This window comes from Athene cunicularia, assembly GCF_003259725.1.
Source record: "Athene cunicularia isolate RWA chromosome 1 unlocalized genomic scaffold, athCun1 chr1_part1, whole genome shotgun sequence".
Taxonomy (NCBI): Eukaryota; Metazoa; Chordata; class Aves; order Strigiformes; family Strigidae; genus Athene; species Athene cunicularia.
The window spans coordinates 70,435,636-70,455,799 of NW_020799091.1; the positions used below are offsets into that span (position 1 = coordinate 70,435,636).

The following is a 20,164-nucleotide window of genomic DNA, read 5'->3' on the forward strand; positions in this document are numbered from 1 at the left end:
CTTGGATGGCTAAACAAGATCCTCCATGTACAGGTAGGGGTACATACAAATAGGCACATGCACATTTCGCTCTGAAAGAGCATGTCTTCAAATTGCTTGATTTGTGCCCCCTTCATACAGAGGCGTGGAGGGGCACTGAAGTTACACAAAAGGCAGGAGATCCTGATGAGAGGTGACTTGGGAGGTGAACAGAGAAATCTGAGGTGAATAAGAAGAGGTTGGTGTTAAGTGTGAGTGGCTGAAAGGAAACTGTGGTGAGATTATTTGGAGCTGTAGATTGTTCATCTGAACTGTGGAAAATAACCAAGGAATTCAGTTCTGTATTTAGAGTTGCCAGGTCATAATCCCTCCTGCCTACCTTCCCATGTTTGTGCATCCCAGTCTGGATATGAGAGAGCCCAAATGAGCTGGTACTGCCCATCTGGCCCCCCTGCCCCGTATTACTTTCTAAATCCAACTCATTTTTACCTGTAGCAAATACTGCATGCAGTTTTGTGCCTGTCCATACAAATATAAAGGTTGTCAGGTGGCACTGGGCATTGCTGTCACTGGCTGATTCTGCCAGTAGCTGGAACTGGCCTCTCTCGAGAGCCAAAAAGAAGCTCATAGTTCAGTCTTACACAACACTTTAAGAACAATTGTACTTTTTACTTTGTACTAATTGCAGTTAGTTGAACATGCCACCAAAGGACTATGCTGATGAGGAGATCACAGTGAAAACGTATAGCATTTTCAGACTTGGGGAAATGCATGGCATGGCATAATGAAATGTGGGCTGGTTGAGATACTGTTTCACACTTTACCTGCATCAACAACTGCATCAGCTTCTCAGCATTGCTAGTACTAGCTAGATTTTTGGGTTTTAATTCAAGAATTCAGTAAAAATAGAAGGTACTGCAGGGGAGAGATTTGAAGGCCTTCCTCATAGAGTGTCAAGGAGAGTTCATCATGGGTAAGGGACTGGCAAGGAGAGAAAGCTTGGAGAGGTTTTTAAGTGAAACTATCAAGTAGATTGGTGTGACACTGTGCTATAGCATTCATAGCTGCATAGCCATATTGGTCTAAAGTTTCTTTAGGAAAGTAAGGTTTGTCGGCAGAAAACCTAAAGGAGTTGACTGCCAAAAAGCTTGAATTTTTTACTGCACCAGTTAGTCGATAAAAAACAGAGCTTCCTCCAGCAAATTTTACCTTGCTTATGGACATCATCAGACACTTTGTGTGGCTAGGATGGATAAGCATAAACTCAGTGCTCCATCCATTAGAAAAATACCACAGGATGAAAGGTATTACTTCTTTTATAAACTTTTACCAGGAGCTGGAAATGTGATTCTTTCTATAACCCCCCAAATCCCTATCAAAGATCAGATAATTTAAATGTCCTATTGGTTATTTCACTGCCTTTCTATGTTCTTCCTGTGTCTAGGAGATGAACATACCTCTTGCCCCTGTCTAAGAGTGTGCTCTGGGTATGCCAAGGTACTCCACATGCAGGGAGGGCATTCATACAGTGGCACAGCTTTTGAGATCAGTCCTGTCCACCCCAGATCATCTCAGGATAACCTAGTCTTCTACGCAGTTAATGTAGGCAATTAAAGTCTTGTTTTCTCACTTTAGCATTAAGCTGTGCTAAGGATTTGGTTTGCTTAAAATGAGAGTTTTGCTGTCAAGTATACCATGTGTCTGAATTACATATTTACAGCTCACAAAAACGTCAGTAGCTGGAGCTCTTAGTCTTCCATAGTCCCTTCCCTGTTGCATTTTCAAAGCACATTTCAGTGTCATATAAAGATAACACATCTCGGCATCATAGGAAGATTGGGAAAGGGCAGTATACTTGGCAGACTGGTTATGAAGGAAAAATGGACTAAAACAGAAATTTCTGCAGACCACCTCACTCCACCTCTTAGCTTTATTTTCTGTTCTGTGTTCACTTTGTATGGTGGATTCCAAGGAAATGAGTGTAAAACTAGCATTATAAATAAGATGCAGTGGTGAGCTGCTTCCACATCCCATATAGAGGTGCAGAACAAGGTTCTTAGTCTGTATTTTGGCCTCTTATCCATCCTTGCTTGTGATGGAGACTCACAAGCAAGGCAGTGTTTGAGTTACCAAGAATAATCACTTCTCTCCCCCTGAGTCAGGCTGCAGTCACCCAGCCAGGGGTGGGTTTCAGGGTGACTCTTACAGCTGTTGATAGCACGGCTGATTGTATATTCACATCCTAACACTACTGTGCCATGTTAGGTAACCACACTATCACCACCATCAACAGGGTTTGTTAGGACTCTATGGGAAGTGCTTCAGAACCAAGACAGGTCTTTACACATATGTGTGTGTGTGTGTGTGTGTGTGTGTGTTCACAGTTTGAAAAAAAACCAACCCAAGCTATCAGGTCTCCATTTTTCTCTTAGCCACATGAGTGTGCGAGAGTGCACACTGGAGGTGACACAAGGGCTCAAATTGTTCTGCTGAGGTCCTGTTGGAGCAGGTACCCAGGAAGGCTCCTCCTGGAGCTGTCTCCTGAGAAAGGCCTGACCTGACCCTGAAGTCTCCCTTTGCAGGGAGGCAGACAGTCCCTTGGGATGGGGTATGGTTTGGGTAAGGCTGGATCCACTTAATTCTTTTTTGGCATGTTGGGGAGATGTTGAGATAGGTTCAAGATGAGTTTCAAGCAAACATTTTGCCTTTTTAAAGGAAAATGGTGATGGCTGGCCTCGTGCTGGGAAGGGTGCTTTGGCTCTTCTGCACCCATTCTGGCCTCAGCTCTGCAGCAAGTACAGGTTGCCAGCACAGGTAGGGCCAAAGCACAGCATTAAAATGGTCCCTTTAATCAGTGCACAGAAATAAGCAACTGAGAAGGTGGAGCTGGTTTGGGGATTAGGGCAAGCAGGCAGAAGAACTTTGCATCTGTCTGGCCACAATACCTCAGAGCTAACAAAACTTTCCTTGTGTCCCCTTCATCAGTAACTCTTATTCAACATTTATCTTGAGCTAACTTCTCCAAAAGCCACTGGTGACTCTGCCTTTCTGCTCCTCTCTTCTTCTAAAGCTCTCTGGTTTAATTTGTTTGCACACTAAAGCTAGTAGCTGATAAGAAAAAGCAAGTTTCTGTGGCTGTCTGTTGGTGCCCTGGGCAGGTGACTGCCCTCACCTCCTGCCTGGCAGCTGCAGATAATACTCCAGAAAGTGTTTTCAGCACTTGCAGGGTAGCAGAGACGTGATAGCTTTGCTCAGTCTCCCCTATCTTTTCCCATAAACAGAAGCAGATGCTCCTTTCGTTGAGGGATGTCATGGGAACAGTGGGGAGGTCCCTGCAGTGCCTAAACCAGGCTCTTGGGGACAGTGTCTTGTGCTCTTCTTGAAGCACACTTGATGCAGGTATCTGGCTCCCAAACATCTGCATTTTTTTCCTCACTACATCCTTGACTTTAATAATTCCTTCTCCTCCCTGTTAAAAAGCAACAGCCTCCTGAAAGCATCATCTTACTTAATTCTCCAGTGGAAATGGTTGAAGGTGACTCTTGTGGAGTGAAGAAGGTTTGCTGCTTGGATTGTTGTGCTTTTCTTAGCTAGGTATTTGCTTATGTGTCTATGAATATCAGTAATCATTTTATGTTCTTAAGGTAAAGGCTATACATAATGAAGCTTTGATGAAAATGTCATGTACAATTATGGATGATAAGCGAAATAACTTGTATACCTAACTTTTTTTTTCCCAGATAGTTCTAAGGTATGCTGTAGTGTTGTGTTGGTTGATTAACGTTTGGATAGCAGTGTAAGTATTTGGAGCATTATGAAAGTGAAAATTTTCTGTTAATAATAAATCAGCAGCTGTAACCAGGTATTTTTACATCTTTTGGGTGAATACTGGCCCCATTGAAGGCAGGGAGAATTTTACCATTAACTTCAATAAAATCAGAGTTTCGTCCTGTGAAGGACCTTTAACAGCCACTTATAATCTTGTCAAAAAGTCTGTTTGAGTGAAACTAATCCCATAGGGCTTTTATTAAGACAGAATGATGATGGAGGAGGGAAGCTTTTAAGTGCTTCTGTTGGAAAGAACTGTAGTTTGAGCGCTGCTTGTGCTGTGAACAGAAAAAATCCTGGTTTGGAGACTGTCTCTAGCTCAGATAACTGTGCTGTGGTGAGCACAGCAAGATCGTTCTGGAGTGATCATATTAAAAGGATTAGGCAAAGGCTGTTTCATATATGCATGCCAAGGCTGCCTTTCTCTTCTTTCAATAAATGCAAACTGGGAGTAATTTTGGTATAATCAGCTGTGTAAACTAGGGTATGCAAAGGGTACCTAAGCTTTAAGACAATGTTAAAAGCCAAAGTGTGCATATTTGAAGGACCAGATACCAAGTTTTTTGTGACTCCTGGATCTATGATCTGAATAAATAGTTTGTGCTCTGCACCTAGGAGCAAATCTGTACACAGTGACCCATGCTTCCAGGCCCCAGAGTGCAAGAGATGGCTGCCGTGCTGCTTTTTTTTTTTTTTTTTTTTTTCAGGATTTTTTCTGTATGCAGTAGAAAATCCAGTCTCTTTGAACCAGGAGTCAATTTAGTGACTGTTTTTCAGGCCCTCACACAGTAATGAAAAACAGCTCCTGTTGGGCACAAAGCGCTCAGCAGAATTGATGGTGGTGACATTTATGCAGTGTATCAGAACCCACAGTTTTCTGTTGCGTTGCCCATTACAAGAAGCTTCACAAGCCTCTAGTAATGCACACTTTGTAAGAAATAGCTAGGAGAGTGTTCACTGAGCATTTTAAAATTACCTAGGAGGCTCAGCTACATACTTTTGAAGAATAGCATGTAACAAATAGGTATAGCTAGTTTGTTCACGATGGCCAGACTAAGAGTGGCTCTAGGATAGAGGCACAGGAAAAGAAGCATGCAGATATCATTGAAAACAAGTAAAAGGAAGTTCTTTGTCCAAAGAGTTTATGTTAATGAAAGGAAAGGCTGTACCCAAGCACATTTGCAGCTGTGAAGCTTGGTTCTCCCTACCCCTGGGCTAGACCCAGAAGACTGCACCATGCATCTTCCTTCTAAGGGATATCTGCCTTTTGCTGGATGAGAAGTTCAAAGGGGCACCACCAGTGTCTTTGTGACTTCTGCTCTCCCAGCCTTATGTGCTACCCTTTCATTTAAGACAGGCAAAAATAATTTCTGGAGGGACTTAATGAAATTCCACTAGGTCACAGTCTCTGTGCACCTCATATTCTCTTCCACATTTACAGCTGAGGAATGTCTACAGACTTCCTCATTACACACAAAGATTATTGCCAGAGATACAGGCAGCAGGATACAGTTCATAGAACAATCAGATGAAACAGAAGGTCTTATTCATAATTTGCATCAAATCTTCCTTCACTTTCTGATTCCACAGCTGCTGTCTTGGTAAGATGGATATACAGATCCCCTCCTTTGTTGTCTACAGATGACAAGTATGTGAATTAAAATGTTGTCAAGCTGCAGCCTTTGAAACAACATACTTGAACTGTTGGTAGACAAAGAGACAGGTGATGGATTGCAGTAAAACACACCAGCTTTCTTGTGGCACTCGGAGCAAGGTCTCTGAATTTATCAAGAAAATTAAATTTTCAATACTTAGTACAGAAAATATAACAATGCATTGGAGGGATAGCAGCCTTGCTTTCAGGTACCCATCAGAGTGATTTTTATGAAAAGGTTGCAAGTTCTAGGCAGGTCGCCACTAGAACCAGCTTGTTCAATTCATCCACGTAGTGCTCTCAGTGACTGGTTTTACTGACTTTGATGCCCAAGGGCAGTCTCCACTGCAGACAACTCCGTATTTTAGTGATTTTACAATTCTTTTTACAAAAATAAAGTCCAAGAAGAGTTTTTCCTAAGGGCAGGTATCTCAGACCTTAGTAATTTATTTTCGATATTGTAGACTCCCTGTCTGTTCTTACCAGATGATACGTTATCTCTGTTCTGAACTGGATGTTTTTTCTTTTGCTTTATTAGGGTCTATCATCTTTACATTTTCTCTTACTGTTTGCAGTTTGCCTTTTCCCCTCCGTTTCCCAGCTCATCCTCATGGTATGATCTCCAGCCAACAATACTATTGCATTTCTTTGTGCTTATTTTGCCATTTTCAGATATTGGTAATGCTGCAGAATTTCTCTGCTTTGGCAGCAAGTGGAACTGTTTCCCCCAATTTATTGTCCATATAGCTGGAGTGCCCTGGCAACGCATCATTGTGTTGTATTGAGTTGGACTGGCTGAACGTTGTGCCATCTGTACATGGACAGATTGTTACACTTTATGATCCCTTTGGATAGTTCTTGTTGCAAGAATACTCACTTTGGTGTGCTCATATGAAGCAGTGAGTATATATGGCTGGGGAGTATGGCTACGTGCAGCTGTTGTGGTAGAAAATGGTACTTTTGCATTGTGATAATAGGGTGTTGTGGTTTTCTTTGCAGACTTTTGCCCCCCCAGGCAGCAGTTTGGTAAGGAACCTCCATCAGAGCCCTGCATCACTCCAGCATCGTGCAGTCTGTGAGGCTTTGGGTGTCTCTGGTCTGTTGCCTCTGAGGTGCAATAGCAGCATAAAATGAGAAAGCCATAAGGGTATTCATAATGTAAAATGAGATTTGCATCCTCACTATCCTGAGCAAACCATCTGTATTAGGCAAATATCAAAATGGCATAATCAAACCAGATTCACATTGTGCTGTGCTGTGTGCACCTAGAGAAGTAAGCTTTGGCTCTCTTGATATATTTGGTATCAATATAATTGATATTGCACTGCTCAGAAATTTACATCAGACTTATTTGTGTTCAGCTTGATTTGTCAATCGTACAGAACATCCATGTGATATGTCTATTTTTTCATAAAAATTTTTCTTTCCCTACCCTTATGTTCACTGTAGCTCAAGAATTTCCACATAGTGGCAGGGCAGTCCAGGATAGAATTGCTTCCCCAGGCAAGACACTAGGGAAAATGGCCCTGTTTTTTTTTTCCTGACAAGGTGCCTAAGTAATTCACAGTATGTTGAACTGAAATGGACTGCCCTAATACCATGCGATTTCCACAGAAACTGACTGTAGTGCTATATAAAGAAATATATGTCAATGACCTTATATATAGCTATAAATATTTATATACTTTTATAAATCTTTATGTATTAGATACTTCTATATGTAAAGTCAGTGCTTCTTTATGTCTGTAACAGTGCCATACTCAGGAGTCAAATTCCTAGTCTAGTTGCAGTATGTACAGAAAGCAGGTAAGTATAAGGTGCATGGCAGAAGCTCCAGCACAGCAGTTCCTTCATATACTGATAAGAAGGAATGATCTTACTGGAACATCTTAAATAAATAAAATTTTTTCATGTGTCTCAGCATTACTTGATAAGGCCTATAGCATGCACACACAGTAGTCCACCTGGCTTATCTCACATTCAGTTCAACAGGGGGTTCCTGTGATTTCAGCAGGAGTGAGGAGCCTTCAGGAAAAGCTTACTCGTGTCAGCACTCATGTGTGGTGAGAGGCCTAAAGGGAAGGAACCAAAACCAAAAATGATGTATTTTCTTTTTACTCCCCCACAGATTGACCATCTCTGCTGAATGTCCCATGCAGCTTGAAGATTTCCCCATGGATGCACATGCTTGCCCATTAAAATTTGGAAGCTGTAAGTTCCCTTCAGAAATAAGAACTGGAAAAATCCATTGTTATCTGGCTTTTCACATTCAGGCATGTCTTGTATGGATTGTTCACACACACACACACACACACCCACCCACACACACCCCTCAACTCCCCTTTTAACACTGCTCATTAGCACCCCCAATCTGCCACCCATGCTGCTACCCTACTGCTTGTTTTCCATGAGTGTCCTTTATCTGTCACTGCTGCTTTTCAGCTCATGCTTGCATGTTCTGTGATAAATGGTGAGCTGATGGGTGATACGTCTTAAATATCCACACCAAGTGTAGCAGCCACTGTTAGAAGGAGGTAGATGCAGACAGCGAAGTTGATAACTTGGTTTTACATTTGTAGAAAACCAGCTTTCATTGGACAGATCAGATTGATGTGCTGTTGTGGTATTTATGTGAATCATACTGCAGTGCAATATCTACATCACATTTATTAAAAGAGATGTAGAATATTAAAAGAGGAAATAGCTTTCCATTTGGCTTTAATAAATCCAGTCCTGTATCTTGTTACATGATGTACACACATGTATTTGTATATATGCTCACATTATTCTAAACTGTATGCTGAATGATTTTTCCTCAATTCCAAGTCTCTAATCCACCACACTGCTGCCTTGCCAGAAGCTACCTTTAAAAATAACCTCAGGGGATCAGATGGTTATATTTAAATGCAAAGCTCTTAATTATAAGTACAGATGAGACTACTAGAGTAGACATTTTTTATTTCAGTAATCAAATCAGAGGTTCCGGGTGCAATCACCGTCTCTAAAGACTTTTGAAAATTACCAGGCAAGGCATTTTGCTAGTCCCTGAAGCTGCCTAACTTCAGCATTTTTCAATGTTTTTACAGTCATATCAATTTAGAGTCACTAATCCTAGCAAGATTAAGCTTTGCCTTTATCATCTGTATCTGCCCTGGTTTAATACTGGCTATGCATTGTTTTCTTGTGATCATACTAAGAGGTAAAAACACTGCTTATAGTAACAATTACCAAATTACCAAATCTAAGATGAACTGATTTCCCTTCCCTCTTCCAATCCAGATAGAGACATTTTCATCTGAATAGCCACCAGTATTTTACAAGGTCACTGCAGGTTCAAGTGTCTCCATTTACTTCAGCACCATTCATTTACAGCAAAGCCAATATACTTCTGAAGGTCCGTACACCTTTACTTTCAACTTAAAAAATGACGTGCAAACCATCCATTTCATTCCAAACTTAAAAATGGGCAAACATCTCTAGAGGAAACTGTCATTATTTGTATATAGGGTTAAACAAAAGGTATTGGAAAGAATTAAGATGAAAAAGAAAAATAAGGTGTCCTTTCTGGTATTACATATTCTTTGTTGTATTGATAGATAAAGTTGACGTCACACCTGTTGGTCTCTAGTGCAGGCTATAGAACTGGGATGTTGGGTAGTTTTATGAAATCTTGCAAAATATGTCATATAAAACTAAAAGATACATATTTAAACAAAAAGACTCATGCAGCAGAGATCTGAAGCTCAAAGTTAAATGGATGCTTCAGTGCATTTAGTAGATCGGGTGCAGTAAGGTACAGGTTCTAAGCCTCCATATAGGAAAACAAAAAAACCCCACCAAAACCCAAACATGCAAGTGCAGTACAGTGCTCAATAGCATTGAAGAATACCCAGCAATCTGTCTGAATGCAATTATATGTTCTGCTTATGCCAATTGTGTTACATATTAATCACCTATTAGCACACAGGTAATTTTAACCCTAGGAAAAATCAACACTGGACAGTTGTATTTTAGACATGCGAGGGCTGAATACGGGTTTAATTTGTGATTCTTGGTACAATCCTAGAGTATATTTTGTAAGCTACTACAAGTCACCTTTAAGTTTTTGCACAGTGTATAGTCATGGAGCCATTTAGCCTGTGCTAGTCCACACCAGGAGCCTCTGCAGTAAGTAAATATATAGGGAGAAGCTATAGACAATCGTTCAGCCTTAGGAATATCTGTAGTACTGATAATTAGTAATTTATTGGAATTTAATATGCAGATGTTTTCACAAGTACCAGCTAATAAGTCGGGGTTTATTGAATTAGCCCAAATGTATTTTAGGAGAATACAATATTTATTCTCTATTTACAGCAGTATGGATTTGCATTAAGTCATCTTCAGGCTTGCAGCAAGACAAAGCCTACAGGGGTATATTACATACAAGAGCATGCCCTTTGTGCTTTAGCTTTTCTCCCTTTCTTTCCCCAAAGGGTTTCTTTTAAATGGTCTTCTTTCCAAGAAGGATTTTGAAAAGCCTCAAGGAATAGCATCAAAGTAAATGTTAAACACATTATCAGTAGAGCTGGGAGGGTGCTCACTGGTCAGAGGGTGGAGAGAACAAGGCAGCAAAACAAAGCAGCTGGTGCACGGGTGGATTGTCAGCAGAAAGGATGCCAAGAAGTGATTGGTGCCACATCTGAGGCAGGAGCAGGTTATTATTCTTCTGGCTGCATGAGCATTAACTGCACTTGGTATAATTCAGCAAGAAAAAGGGAAAAAGCCCTGACATTTCCTTCAGTATTAAAGAGAAGGAATGTTAGTCTCACAGAAATAAAGGTAAATGTTGACTTCTTATGTCCCGTTTGACTGGTTTCTTGCTATATCAGAGTTGTGGGGAGATTGTATGGGCCTAGGCAGCTTTATGTGTAGCAATAGAATATTTTTCAAAAATAATTAAAAGCAAGGTCGAATGCAGGAAGATGGATATAAAGTTACATGTACACACCACCAGCCTAGATACCTGCCAGGCAGTTCAAACACCAACTACAGAAGTAATGCGTCTTAATGTAGTATGGCATGTCATGAAAAGCTATGCTGGCAAGAGGACAGAAGTTCAAGGTAGGCTTCTAATGAACTGAGAGCCGGTTTTAGTTGTTCCCCTCTTAAATACAGTGCCCCAGTGCTCAGAGATAGCAAGATCAGGTGGGTCTGCTCCAGGAGGTGCATGTATGTGGGTACTACCCCTCCGGACATGCATTCCTGTTAAAGATAAGGTGATGTGTAGAAATTTCCATACAGAAATCTCACTTACGGAATCTCAGGGAAACTGGGAATGGTGCATGAGTGCAGGCTCTCGGGTGTCTGCAAACAGGCTCTGTGCCCTTTGAATCAGGGGTGCTCACTCAGGATGGCTGTGGCAGTCTGTTCAGTCTATCATGGGAAGGATGCTGGTTTCTTCCATGGCCAAGTTTAAAATAAACTTCCTGCTGCAATTCTAGTGTTGACCTGTACTGTCAATAGATTTTCTGGTCAAACAGGATCTGATGAAAATTCTTGATGCCAGCCACAGTTTCGATAACAGCATCTTAGCCTAAGAAATTCCTCCTTACCCCCAAGCTATTTGTGGTGTGGGGAGGAGGAATTAGGTAAGACAACAAGGATATTAAAGCTAAGAAGCTTTAATGTTTCACCTCTTCCACCGATAGGCCTTAAGAGTACATTAAAAGTTTCATTTAGTACTGTTTCCAAACACCCATGTATCACCGGGTAGGTAAGCATCATTATCTCTAGGGCAGCTGAGACAGAGAAGTTAATTGACTTTCAGTAAGGCCATACAGCAAATCAATGTCAGAAAAAGGATTAGACTCAACTTCTTTGGTTGGAGAGACAGATGTCTAATGCACTAGACCATGAAGGCCTCTGCCCAGGCAACTGACTTAACTCCTAAATCTCATTTTACTCATGCGTTAAATTATATCAGTTTTACCTAGCTCATGGGGTTGCCCTGAAAATGAATTAGTTAATTGCTATTAGTGAACATTAACCAGTGCTTTGGCAATGTCATAAACTGTAAGGTGGAGTCTGTTTATGGCAACTGTCTCTTGAAGGCACAGTGTCTGAGTACATGTAGTTATCAGATCTTGTATTGCGGAATAGAATGAATGCATGAAGCTGCTGCCCACTAGTCACTCAGCAGCAAAAAAACCCTACTATTTTTAGAGTAAGTAGAGAGTCTAATGAATATTCTGTAAATAATGAGATCCCCTAGCTCATGAGCAGAGGAAAAACAGGCCTGGCGTTTATTCCTGATAAATTTAAGTTGGCCATGATGATGATGAAGGTTGATCACTGTCGATCAAAATGAGAGCTTGCTAACTGTTTGTGAGAAAACAGCACTGGGGACAATTAGTAGCATCTGAAAAAGCAGTTAACAGAGTTTATGTGCCTATTCCTTTTTAACAGCTCAAACTGAGTCATGGTGTCTGCTGTGGTCTTTGATAAAGGAAAGTGCACTGGCTATTTCTGTAGCAGGAGGCATACTCAAATTATTTTCCTCCAAGAAGTCTGGTGAAGTCAGAGTAATGGGTAGACAGTAACTTCACCAGTGTCCCAGGATTTTATTGCAACACTTAACATTAAGGCACTCACTGTTCACAAACTATCCTTGCACCTTCAGCCAATGAGAAATTTCTCTAAAAAAATATTTAAAAAATTCCCCTGATGGTGACGTTTCCCTATAATGCTGAGAAGGCATTATAAGGAAACATCACTTCGCTGAAGTGAAGGCACCTACAGGGCGTTTCTTGATTTTGTGCTTCCCTCCATTAGCACCTGCACGTGAAGCTGCAGGAGAACTGCAGGTGTGAAAGGAGAATTTCAAAACAGGGTCCCTCTAAACAGACTTTAATTCTGGTTTAGTAAAATGTGATAAAGAATGCATTCAGCCTCTCAAAACCTGTGAGTAAAAGTCTTGTATAAGAATATAATTAAAAGAATAATAAATAAACACAAATGCTAATTGTAGGAGACTTTGAAAAGGGGAAATGGCTCTTTGGTAGCTTTTCCTGGGTTCCTTTCAGGGAGAGCTAGAACTGCAGTCTTATGTGTAGAGGCAGAGCAGCTATTCTGTTACTCATCTCTGTCAGCTGGCCCGAAGAGGCTCCTGAGTCCATTCCTGAGAGTGGAGACAAGCAGCATGGCTTGTTGACTCTGCTGGGAAGTGTTAGTGCCTTCTTTTCAAAAGGGCACATGGAGAGAGCCAGGGAGGTCCTCTGTGAAATGCTGAGTGGCCAAGTTCACGACTGTGTTGTGATTTTGCAATTTAAGGCAAAAGCCAGCTAATATAGAAGTAATAGGTTTGGCCTTTATGCAGTGTGTGGAAGCTTTACTTGAAGTCAAGGGAGACGTGCTGCTTGCTCGTGTAATGTCTTCTCTTATATTTTCCTAAATTTCATCACTGCTTCCTTAGACACCTTCATTTCAATGGACATTGAATGACTGAGTATTTTTAAAACATTTGATAAATTTTTCTGCTCCCTCATCCTGCCCAGTTACCAACCACCACTTTGGTTGGAATTCTTCTCCCCTAACTTTTAGCTGTTTAGAAGCTAGGTCTCCAGACACACTGAAAGAGATGGTTGTGGCAACATCAGACAGGCAGTCTATTCAACTAGCTTGAACCAGGGATGTAATTTTACTTACGTTCAGCTAGTAAAGCATAGGTATCTAGCCTGAACGAATTTTCTGTACAACACTTAGAATGAGTGGAGGAAATGGAGACCACCTAATGGTATTGCTGTTATTTGCCTCTATTTTCCTTGAAATTGTGGACACGTGACTAATCGTGGGGCTGTATTGTTTAAAAAAACTAAATCTTTTAGTTTAGAAGTCCTTAATACACAGACTCCTGACTGAAACACACTCACAAATCATAGGGATTCACTAGAGCCACAGGCTTCACTAGATTCCCCCAGATCTGCTGTGGCTCTTACCTGTTCTGGGACGTGGAAATGCTCTGTTGCAGAATGAGCACAGTGGTTTGGCCCATATCAAAGCCTTGCATTGAAAGCAAAGCCTTGGAAAATGGGCAGGATAGATCTGTGACAATTTTGGATAGACAAATATGTCACAGTTAGTTGTCTAGACTCCCTTCTATGGCCATTGACAGGAAGTAAGTACTTCTGTAGTGAGCTTCATTAGAACTATTTTTGATACCTGCCTAAGGATGAGATGAATCATATTTTAGAAGTTACTGTTTTTCTGCAATACTAGCTCAGATGTAGGTAAGTGTATTGTACTCTGGTCAGAATAACATAGAAATCCATTTTTCTCTACACTGCTAGCTCAGAAATCCGTATTTCTGTTGTACTTTGTTCAGAAGAAACAGTCACCACTGTAGATTAGTTAGGTGTCAGTATGGTAGTGGTGAGCTTTTGTATCTCTCCTAGGTACGATTTTAGATATTTCTCCTGGAAGTCCCATTTTTCACAGGATCTTAATAAAACAGTCAGGAGGGCTTTTCAGTATAGAGCAAACTTTACCATTTCCCCAGGCATCTTGTATGAGCTGTGCTGTTTCCCCTGCATTGAGTGAAGTGGGTTGTATCAAGAGATACTTAAGCCTTCTCACAAGTGGTGCAACATAGCCTGTCTCATTTCAGATATACATGTATAGCAATATAGACACCTCATCAGTCAATTTTTTAGTGCATTTCGGGCAGTCACTGCTGTCAGCAGCTTCATCCTTGCATTGAGACCCACAGCCAGGGTGGTGCCAACACAGCCTGGAGCTCCCAAAGGGCAGGAGATCCAGGAAGCATGGTGTGTAAAAGAAAATACTGTAATATTCAAGTAATTCAGAGATCTAAGAAGCTTTCTTAACAGGAATCTACTTAGAAATTAAAATGTAGGGTTCTGGGCCTGGACTGTGTGATGCGGGTTTCTGCAGCAGCTCTTGTTATGGGACCCCAGTCTGCATCAGAACTTGCAAATGAACACGACCCTAACTTCTCACTCATCTGGTAGGTTTCCCAATGAAGCGATACCTTTTAGAGTGACAAAAAGGGAAAAAGGCCCTTTCTAAAAGCTCCCTAAAATTACCAGATCAGTTTTTCTTCATTCATTACAATGACATACATTCAGGACTTTCCAGAAAAGGCTGGAGAAACTGTGCTCCTATCCTCTTCAAGTGTTTGCAGTTGCTGTTGTCAATTAACTTTTCAAAGGCTTTGCCACATATAGGTGGTTACTGTTTGCAGTGAGATAATTTTAAAAATACATTAAAAATGTGGCATTTGCTACCGTCTAGAGACACTTCTTTCTTCTGATCAGTCCCTGTTTAGAAGCCAGTGATTTTTTCCCCCTCAGGTTCATAACAGAGTGAAAAAGGGAGGTCAGAAAGAACAGTTGCTCGCATGGCGTATTTGCCACATGATCCTAAAAAGCTGGTGTGTTCCCCATCCATCTCGCAGTCAGCACTAACCCCAGGCTCTAAACTCTGCCGATGTGCAGGGGCTGAGGGCTTGGCTCCCTACCATCCTGGAGCAGACGCGCAGGCAGGATCACCCTTAACGAAACCCTGTTTTGTCTCAGCAAGGAGTGTTTCCCAGGGGCACCGGCAGCAGCTTTTGTAGCAGGTGCAGAGAGCCCCTGGAGCGGCCACCGCTGAAAGCCTGTGTGACGCCTGCCTGGGGAACAACCTTCTCATCAAGATGCGGCCCACGTACATCAGCTTTTTTGGGGGGGGAAAAGCTCAACCGGTGGCGTTTTTGAGCTCAAGGAAACAAAAGTTTGGACAGGGGAAGAGGTTGGTGTGCAGGTACTCAGCAGTGGGGTTTTCTTCTCTCGATTGAGAGAGATCTAGACATGATTGTGCAGAGTGGCATGGAGATCCAGGTGCTTTGCGGATGGTGCAAACATCAGAGTGCATTTCCCATTCTGGAGATTTCAGCCTAAATTTAAAGGCTGCAGAACTACCTGATTACAGGAAAACAGTGATTCAATTTGAGTTGTCAGCAGTAGCAAACAACATGCAGAGACTGTGCGCTTAAGCTTTCAAATGACCCTTAGGTGCAAACCTGCAAAGACTTTGCTGGGCCTGTAATGCCCCAAAAAGCAGTGAGCGCTTATGATTGCCAGCCATGGATCATGGGTTTAAGCCACTGGTAAATGGGATATTATTTGTAAATGGGACAAATGGGTAAATACTGCTCCACTGCTTTACAAGCCAGGTTTTTAATGGCTGTTATTTTCTAAGGGGGCTGTTTCCATGGCTCATAAGCATTTTATAAACATTTCTGAAATCATTCTCATGATGCTGATGTGAGGTTGGTAGGTCTTTGCTGCCTGCATTTTGCAGGTGGGAATAAAGGAGGCAAAGAGCAATTACAGCCTCTTCTGAGCAAAGATAGAGTGGTTCATTACCTGCTTTTATTGCCTCTGTCGTTATGGGTCCCTAGGTTCAATTAGAGCCTCCCAGTGCTACTGCAGTACATTAATGACAAAATGACTTGCCTAGGGTTTTTTGGAGAGGAAGGAAGCTGAAACTTGGATTTCAGTTTCCAGTCTGACAGCTCTTTCATGACACCTCAGTCTCTGGTGGCCAGGGAGTTCTCCCTCTAAATTGCTGCATCCTGCTTTAGCCTACTCCCTTACACAGAGAGCCAAGTTAGCCCGAGCTGTGATCTAGCACTGCCGCAGTCCCAGCTCAGCAAACTTCTTCAAAGGAAACAGTTGTTTTCCATTATCCCCCATGAAGAAACAAAGAAGGAAAGCCTGAAAGGCAGTCTGTTTTTTCTGTGTTCCCTATCATATCCACCAAAAGTCTCCTCACAGCTAGCTTGTGTAGGAGCTAGCCATTTCACTGAAAGTATCCCAGCAATAAATCTGTCAGCAAAACTGGGATTCCTCCCTCCTAAATTTATATTTCTGCAGAGTAAATATATACAGCTGAGATGATTGCTCTCACCCTCTCATAGTCAGGGGAGAGTAGATATTTTTAGGCTCAGGTTAATCTCATCCTAAAGCAGATGACTAAAATAGGTCAGCTGATGGCTGTAGATAAGGAGATATTTTACTTATGCCTAGGGAAGTGGAGACCATGAGTACCTTTGGGCCTTTGTGACTAGAAGGGGCAGGTTCCCAAAAAGAAGACATGGGCCTGAGTGCTGTGGCAGACAGCAGGTGAAATGGCAGTGCCTTTGGTAAGCAACAGCTCACTTCAGAGGGGATCCTTTTATCCATCACTGAGGTTGGGCAGTTTGAACCGATGGCCTCAGGAGGTTTTCTCCCCTTCTCTTATATATGGGGCTGCACTGTGTCCCATGGCAGGAGTCTATAATCCAGTTTCTGAGTTTTATATGACTGCACTGCTGGTGTAGGGAGTAAGTTTGAGATTGCCATCTCAGACCAGTATTAAAGTGTTTGAATAATAATATTTCAGCCTGCTATCTCTATATACCTCTTGATTACACATTCACACAGTGTTATTAATGTAGCAGTACTTCTGAGATTTGTAAATGTCTTCATTAAGGGACTGGCTTCAGAAGCAAAGGTATATATTTAGTTCTGCAAGTAGTCCAAATCACTCTTAGCTGGTTTCAGGTCATACTGATTTATAAATGAGGATGCTTTGAAGGGTAAACTCAGCAGATAGGCCAGCTATGATGGGTGAGTTCCTGGTGCCACACAGGTGGGTGGGAAGAACGTCTGTTGATTACAATGAGGTCATGGTTTCGTTCTGTGATGTTAGTTGTGGCCAAAAATACCATGTTTGTGAAGGCAGCCTCCACAACATGATCAAATGGAGTATTTTCTAAAATTCACTCAGCATTTATCAAAAAACCCTTCAGTGATGCTCCTTGAGAGTGGATAAGAAGCAACTGGCAAAATGGGTGGACCACTGCAGTCAGGACTGCTTAGAGAGTAAGGTACTATGCAAAGTGAGTAATGGTGTCAGTCACACTTTGGAGGATACTTTTGTTTGCTTTGCAAAAATGTAAATTAAATCTCTAGCATCTTTCTCATGACCATGCTGTTTTTTCTAATGAAGCAGTTAATATAGATGCCTAATATGGTGATTACAAATTCAAAGTTCATTAAATGTTAGTACAGCGCTCAAACTGGATGACTGATTTGGAATCACCATATGCCTGGCCTACGAAGACCAACATAGGGTCAGGAAGGTCCCAGGATATTTTGAATCTAGAGCTCTGTTGCTCTAGTCCTCTTGCAGCAGGTATTTATACTGGCCATAATAGAAAAAAAGAAAGCATCTGGGGCTGGAATACCACATTTTGACCCATTCCATATAAAAACCAACTGTGTAGCCACCACTGAATGTGGTGTAAAATCAATTCTCATATTGGTTTTTGATTGAGACAGCTACCACTAAATCTGAAAATAAAGCAAGAAGATGTATTATAAATACTGACTGCAATGAAAGGAAGAAAGGGTAAGAGGTGAATGAAGGAAGACACCACCTGCTCCCTAACATCAGCTCTCAGATGGGAGCAGGGAATTTGGGAAGATGATCTGGTGCTGCCTTGGAGCACCTGGATGCTACTCCACAGCAGACCCTAATTAGTCACCCTTTCAGTCATTTCATGGCAGGTATCCCACAACGATGGGATAGTTGTATACACCTGCATTTCTGTTGCCATTTGAGGTGCTCTGGGCTGCCCTATGGGAAAAGTTTTTCTTTGCTGGGATTTTTTTTTTTTTCTGTGTAGTGCCTGAGAACCTGCTGTCCCAGGATGCACCACTGAATTGGATGTGCCATGCCTGGTTTTTAATCCAGGTGCCTATGTTGTCAGATTGCACAGCAATAAGCCAGTCCCAGTTGCAAGCCAAGTGCTTGGGGAATAGATGCAACGCTCTGATTGCTCCTCTGTAGCCACATGGGTGAGCAGGATGGGGCAGGGAAGAGCTAATGGTGTCACCAGTGATACTGCCTGGGTGGTGGTAAATATGCCCACCTCTTTAGGGGGCATTGCCCAAATTGCTATGCTGTCTCCACAATCATCCTTGAGAGACATTCTGTATTACTCTGCATAGCTCCTAGCTCAAGGCTCTTCTTAAATGGACCAATAGCATCCTGTGAAGGTATTATGTCTAACTGAATTATCAGGACAACTGTTCCTTAGTATTCATGTTACATTAATCATTGGTATGACTGTGATTTTGCATACCAGCTTGCCAATAGTCAAGTTATTGTACTAAAGCAGTCACCAGCCTTGCCTGTGCTAACCATGAATCACATCCCCAAAATCACAAAGTTGCTTTCAGGCAGAATCATAAGGGTTTGAGATTTTTTCCTTTGCTTTACATTTTTGAGCTGTAAGTTGGGTCATGTTTAGAGTTTTCCCCTATAAACTGAAACTTCTAAAATTAAGCAGGACCTTCCACCTGTCACTTGCTTTGAAAAGCCAAAGAAAATGACTTTTACAAAACTATGTGTCTCAAAATAAATTTCACACGCATCTTGAGTTCTGTATGTCTCACCGCCTTGTGGCTACAGTCTGTGCTTCCATTTCATTTCCAAGCATAGACAGTCTATCACATTCCTATTCCCACCTTTTTCTGAGGTGACTTATAAATTACATTCTGAAACAGTAATTTTGATCTAACTTAGGGCTTTATATTTTTGTATAGTATATTAGTGTTGCTTATAATGAAGTCTCTTGAGCCCTGTCTGGCACATTTTTCAGAACATCCTATTCTATTCCCTGCGGAATGTGACAACAAGATCAAATAAAACTTGTGTCGGGAAAACATATAAAATACTGTCTGTGTTATCAAAGGCTGAAATTCCTACTGCCCATTTCACAGCCAGTGCTGTGCTCGAAAGGTGCCCTCCAGCCCCAACCGTTCTGTGAATCTGTGTGATAGGAATTTGTAATCGTGTGTAATTACACATTTTACACTTCTTATCTGTGGCACATATTTAAAATCATGCATGGTTTTACTCATATGCTGTAAGCTCACACCAGTTTAAATGATCGGTCTTAATTCTGATGTTTTCAGGTCCCTAAAGTAATTTCCATGCCCTTCAAATTCTCCCAAGAACAGCAGAATCCATCACACTATGGCAAAGTCTTCATTTCAGGCTCATAATCACTGAATATGTGAATACATTTCTCTTAGTGTTTAAATTGCTATTTTACTTTAATAACTTCTGTTATAAAAATCTATTTCCCCCTAGACCCAGTCCATGCATATTTAGTACTATGTCTTGTTATTTTTATATTAAAAATTACATTTTTACTAGATTGCTTTTACCCTAGTTCTTCCTATAGAGTGATCTTATTTGTACATCAATTCATTCTCATCAGCTCAGTTTAATGGGAAATTCCAATTACAGATCTCAAATCTGGTCTCAGTTGCATGGGCGCAACCGCTGACAGATGCTTTGTAATGGGTTAAAAAGTATTCATGCACAAACTACAAGAAACCCAGCCTGACCCTTAGAATTCAAGCTGGTACGTGATGGCTTAGATCTCTGTTGAGTTGGCTAACAGCCTCTAAGTGAGTCAAAAACCTTAATGGATAGATATTATAGAAATATAGATATTTGTATGTGTATTGAGATTGTATTTAGAGCTTCTGAAAAAGCTGACAATTTATGTACATCTTTCACAATCAACAGGCTTTGATGTGGATTAGCAATACTCTCAAGATTAGGTAGGGTAATTATCCTGTGGCATGTACTAAGTATCATGGT

The 20,164-nt window shown here is 41.4% G+C and overlaps 1 protein-coding gene across 1 annotated transcript in view; it reads left to right on the top strand.

Moving 5' to 3' along the window:
• Window positions 1–20,164, top strand: part of GABRA5 (gamma-aminobutyric acid type A receptor alpha5 subunit) — a 115,262-nt gene that overhangs the window by 79,363 nt on the left and 15,735 nt on the right. Inside the window, exon 10 of the mRNA XM_026845944.1 lies at window positions 7,590–7,672. Within this exon, the coding sequence (XP_026701745.1) occupies window positions 7,590–7,672 (83 nt within the window). The remainder of the gene's footprint in view (window positions 1–7,589; window positions 7,673–20,164) is intronic.